This window comes from Penaeus vannamei, chromosome 5, assembly GCF_042767895.1.
Source record: "Penaeus vannamei isolate JL-2024 chromosome 5, ASM4276789v1, whole genome shotgun sequence".
In the NCBI taxonomy this organism is placed as follows: Eukaryota; Metazoa; Arthropoda; class Malacostraca; order Decapoda; family Penaeidae; genus Penaeus; species Penaeus vannamei.
Genome location: NC_091553.1, coordinates 20472106 through 20477468, shown reverse-complemented (window position 1 = coordinate 20477468; position 5363 = coordinate 20472106). Strand labels below are relative to the sequence as shown.

The window sequence follows — 5363 nt, the reverse complement described above, 5'->3', positions numbered from 1 at the left end:
CCGGAGAAATAACGTCGGGAAACTTTGACGGCGCCCTTTTTGCGGCGCTCCTCCTGATCCTCCATTAAAGTTGTCAGCTAATGAGACATGGCTCTTGGCGGGCATCAAGGAGACCACTGAAATTATCCCTATCTTTAATCGGCTAATTCTAACACAGAGAGAGCAAATAATAGATCGACAAGTCTGGCGAAAAGGAGGTGTAGAGAGAAAAAGACAGGCAAGCAGGCGAACAGAGAAAAAGGAAAATAACTAAACTTAACACCTCTGTGTATACCTGGAGCTGCAGGAGGAAAACAAGTGTGAAATGTGTTGCCGCACGCGCGTGCCAGCCCGCAGCCACGCCGCACCAGGCCATAACACTCTAACTCTGTTGCTCTAAATGGCGGCGTCGAGGAGGCGGGAGGCGATAGCGGGTCAAATTATTAACCGTTCGCGCGCAAACTGCCTGAGAAAAATGGGCGGAAACTGCGAGAAGTCTACGTAAGCCGGGAAGGGGACGAGGGGGGCCGCCGCTGGCCAGCTGTAGGGCACGGAAGGGCCGGGGTCCTCCTGACGGGAAGAAGGGGCACCCCAGCGAGGGGGAAGGGGGTGGCAAGGCAGGGGAAGGGATTGGCAAAGCAGGGGAGGCGAGGGCGGAAGGGTAAGGAATTGTGAAGGAGAATAATGTCTCTGCAAAGTCCGACAGCCGAGTTTGTTTAGGAGGGACATGGAAACGGCACTGATGTGGAAACTTCGTTACAGGGAAGAGTGAGGAAGGGAAAGGCGTACTCAGCCCTCAGTAGACCTTCTCTGACATGAGGGACGGGGACAAACGACAAGAGGTGACCAAGCATAGCGGTCGTTATCCTATATACAACCCTCCATCCCCCACGCAGCACAACCCGTCTCGTCGACCGTAGCTCCGCTTCCCCTCACAACCTCACCTTTTATCCTCAACCCCCTCCAAAGCCGCCCTCCCTCCTTCTCCGACCTGTCAGAACATCATCCTAATGTATGTGCGTAACTTCTGGCTGCGGTGCGAGGCGTTCCAAAAACCGGTCACAGAGCGGTACATGATGTCCTAACACACGAAGAGGAGAAAGGCAAAGTTAGATATAAACAACGTGCGCAGGGAAGTGACGAATGAGAGGGTGGGTGAAGAACAGGCACGAGAGGAAAGAGAGGCAGGAGCACAAGGCGAGGAAGAGGGGAAGGAGAGAGAAAGAGAGAGGGGGAGGGGGGGAGGGCGAGGGGACGAGTGGGAGTAAGACGAGTGTTGCGGTTCTCACGAGGTGATCCTTCGCCATTTACCACACACAAACACCATTTACAGCCTCTCCCCCCTCCCCCGATTCGCCCCACCACACCTCCCGCGCCCTCACACGATCATATGATTACGCCGCTCAAAGGACGCGGTAATCCACTAATATGATCCGTGATACAGCGCGCCAGCAGCTGCTTCTCTCCCCACACATGTCGCGCCTCCGTCGGATTCCCGTCCTTGCTCGCCCGCGCCTCCGTCAGACGAGCCTCCCTCCTGAACGCCGCCCCGTCAGTCAGTTTCATCTGACGTGCGTCCGTATCTGCGCAGCGCATGCTTTTGGCCCGGGGAAATGCTCATGCATAAATAATTACGTCTCTCCTTAACAGGTGCCATCTCTATTTTCTGAACATTTTTTGTGGGAGGGCGTGGGCAGTTCTTTTCACTAAAGCATCTTTTTCGAGAAGTGCTGTTAATGCGAAAGGTTCCCTCTTTTCCATGTCAATCTTGCCGTCAGCGGAAACGGTTCCCTCTCGCGCGCGTCCTTGTCAAAGAACAAATTTTGCTGCTGAACCCTTCTCTCTTCGAGGACGATTTGTTTTACTCTGCCATTTTTTCTCCTTTTGTTCTTTTGTCTCCCCTCACGCCCAGATTGGCCATTGCAAAAGTCTGCAATCAACTGCTCCTGCTTTCTCTGAAAAACGTCCTCAAAAGTTGCTATCCATGTACTTAGATTTAGGGCTCGACCCATGTCTTTATTTCGCTTTTGTGTTCCTCCTCCTCACGGCCGATCTCCTTGCTCGTTGCAGGTGTGGTTCCAGAACCGGCGGGCCAAGTGGCGCCGCCAGGAGAAGATGGAGCAGGCCCAGCTGCGTCTCCACGAGCAGTCCCTGGGCCTACTGCACCGGCCCGCAGGTCCCCCCGGCCCCCTCGACCACTTCTTCCCTCCGCTCCTCCCGGGCCTGCCGGGCCTGCAGGGCACCATGCCCTCCATCCACGGGGGCCTGCCCAACATGGGCAGCACTGTGCCCCCGCTGCCCGGCTTCCTCGGCCACCCGCACGCCACCTACCCGTCCTACCTCACCCCGCCCACCTCCTCGTCCATGGCCGTGGCCCCGCCGCCGGCGCCCTCCATCCCCGTCTCCACCACCTCCGCAGCCTTCACAACGCCTCCCCTGCCCATGTCTCCGCCCTTACCCACGTCCCTGCAGGAGCGCTCCTCCCCTCCTATCGCGGGGCCCGAGGACGACCTTAGGTCCTCCTCCATCGTGGCCCTCAGACTACGCGCCAAAGAGCACCTCGAGAGCCTCGTCAAGACCTCAACTCTCGTCTGAGTCGCGCTCAGGGTCAGGTGACGTGGCATTGAGGTCACACTATGCTGGGAAAAGGTTACGCAACGGAGAGCCTGTGCGTGCGTGGACAAGGTGACAAAACTGTGAAAACCTGGCATAGAATACCTGGTATTCGACTCAAGATGAAACTGGCATAGACTTAAGCGTGTCTGGCAAAGCGGTGTTCATATGGTGAAATCGATGTTTATTTAAGAATGTACAAAATTGTAGTAGTCAGATGGTGAAATTGATCGTGAAGTAAGTGTATATATGGTAGATGAACATAATATAAAAAGGCTACTCGTCTGGAACACCACGTACAAGTTGGTAACAGTTGAGCAGCAGCAATAGTACCTACACAACGCAGGCAGCATGAGGGCGTGCGGATGATACACAGAAAGGCTCTGAGGACGCCACTAGTCATCAAAAACTAAATATCTTTACATTTATAGCGCACAGTCTGAACAAGGAATGAGAAAAGGGTAATCCAACGCGTTACACGAGAGACAGATATTGTGTAAAAACAGTTTATTACCATTAGAAAATAATGATGTAGGGAACACTAACCCTGCAATAGGCTAGAGAAAGACAGAGTGCTGGTGTCCTAGGCAGTTTGTTAAGCAGAAACTGTACGGTCAGTTCTTAGCAGTTTAAGCTTGTGTGTTACTCTTTTACGATCTTCCCCTCTTCTGTTTCCGGACCAAATCTCACACACGAATCCGCACGGCACAGAAAATCCCCGACCTCTTTGTTTTTTTTCGAACTGCGGTTATTGATTGGGCGAAGTCTCTCCGGGAAACCTCTTCGGGCGACCACAGGAACGAAGCAACGGAAGGCTGCGTCGAGGCTTCACAGGGCAAGGAAGCTCTCTCCCAATTCGAGCGTCTACTGCTTTGGATCTTGCGGGACAGAAGTGCGAGAGAGGCGCAGAGCTCCATCTACTTCAGGGACTCCTGCTTAGAGCCTGATTCTCACGTGATTCTCAAGTGCTCCTGCGATTCTTATCCAGTCTTTGGTTGAAATAGGATCCTGCGTGTGTCACGGAAACCTGATGCATTTGGCGTGCTGTGTTGTGAACTGGAAGGATGTTGTTGATCAATAGCTATAAATTGCATAGGATATATAGGCAGATTAACAGTGTAATGTATTGATTTTTTCTTTCTTTTATTTTTACAGATGTTGGGTAGCTAAGATATGGAAAGCCAATTTCATTACCATGAGTACTGTATTTCAGCAATGGTCTAGAAATGTGAATTGTATTATGTATTATATGCAGAATGATTGGAGTAGCAAGAACCTACTGATAAAGCGAAGAAATGTGTACTATTCTTTACACTAATCCCGATTTATCCGATAATATAGCAGCGATTCCAAACACCAGAAGCTGTATAGCAAAACAATACGAGTCGTACAGTACATCGCACGCATGGTGTCCTTACTTGTATTGTGTCACACCATCAGTTTTTAACTCTTTAGCCAACAAAGACGGAGATGGCAAAGAAAGAAGAAAAAAAGAAGGAGAATAAGTAGCAGGAGTAGGAGAGGGTGAAGAAGAAGAAGCAGAAGAAGAAAAGGAAGAGAGAACATTCATCATGGTTCAAAATAGGGAACGAAAAGGAATAGCACTTTCCCACCGGCTGCATAGAGGTCAGCAAGTCTCCAATAGTCACCACGACGCCACCTTTCTTTTGGTCTGTTATGTTGTCCTGTCCTTAGCTGCAGTTTAGGCGTGTACAGTGTATAGCCCCGTATATTTGTCTACTGAAGTACCCTCATCGACCTGCGCCCTTGCCCCTTCCCTCTCTGTCTCTGTTCCAATGTGCTTTCTCTTCTTGACCAAAAAACGGTGATTGTAGCTTTTGGAAATAAAATTGATGTAGTTTCCAGTGCATTTCTTATTTCCTTCTGGGAAGATATCATCGGCAAAGGATTTTGAAACTAATGAAATGCAAGAGAATGCAGTGATAATCAGGGTATAAAATGTATGACAGTTAAAACATATAAATTACATTATTTGATAATGATATTAAAAACATAAACTACAATAAAAACAAAATGGAAGTGTTGTTGACAATGATGGTGATAACGATCAATGAAAAATGATAATTACGACAATAATAACAATCGTAATGATAATGAATATGATGGCGAATACCAACAACAATAACAACAACAACAGTACTAACATTACTACTACAACAACTTTGCGACTACTAATGATAATAACAATAATGTCGATCATAAAGGCGGCAATGATAATGCTAATGATGATAACAATAATGATAATGGTAATAACAATAATGATATGAGTAATGATATAAGAGAGAGAAAAAAACAGTGACATAGGTAATAATGAAAATGATGGAACAATACATGACTGATGATGATGATAAAGACAAGGATAATATTAATGATAATAACATAATGATAATGATACTGATGATGATAATGATAATGATAATGACAATAACAACAACAACAATAATAATATCAATAATGATAATAGCAATGACAAAATAATGGTAAAGATAATAAAGATGATAATGATGATAATATTGATAATAATAACAGTAATAAAAGTGAAAATAACAATAACAACATTAATGATAATTACGAAAATAATGATAATGATACTGAAAATGAAAATGATGATAATAATGATAAGAATAATAGAAATTATAATTAAGATGATAATAATAACAATGATAACGCCAACAACAACAATGATAAGGATGATGATGATAATGATAATGAGAACGCTGATAATAATAATGATGATAATAATAGTAATA

At 46.8% G+C, this 5363-nt stretch overlaps 2 protein-coding genes across 2 annotated transcripts in view; one reads left to right on the top strand and one right to left on the bottom strand.

Moving 5' to 3' along the window:
* The window catches only part of LOC113819565 (retina and anterior neural fold homeobox protein 2-like), a 38070-nt gene extending 33544 nt beyond the window's left edge, over window positions 1-4526 (top strand). Inside the window, exon 3 of the mRNA XM_070122271.1 lies at window positions 2050-4526. Within this exon, the coding sequence (XP_069978372.1) occupies window positions 2050-2574 (525 nt within the window). The 3' untranslated portion in view covers window positions 2575-4526. The remainder of the gene's footprint in view (window positions 1-2049) is intronic.
* LOC113803102 (cell surface glycoprotein 1) overlaps window positions 1-5363 on the bottom strand; it is a 584687-nt gene that overhangs the window by 60944 nt on the left and 518380 nt on the right. The gene's annotated exons all lie outside the window — the stretch shown is intronic.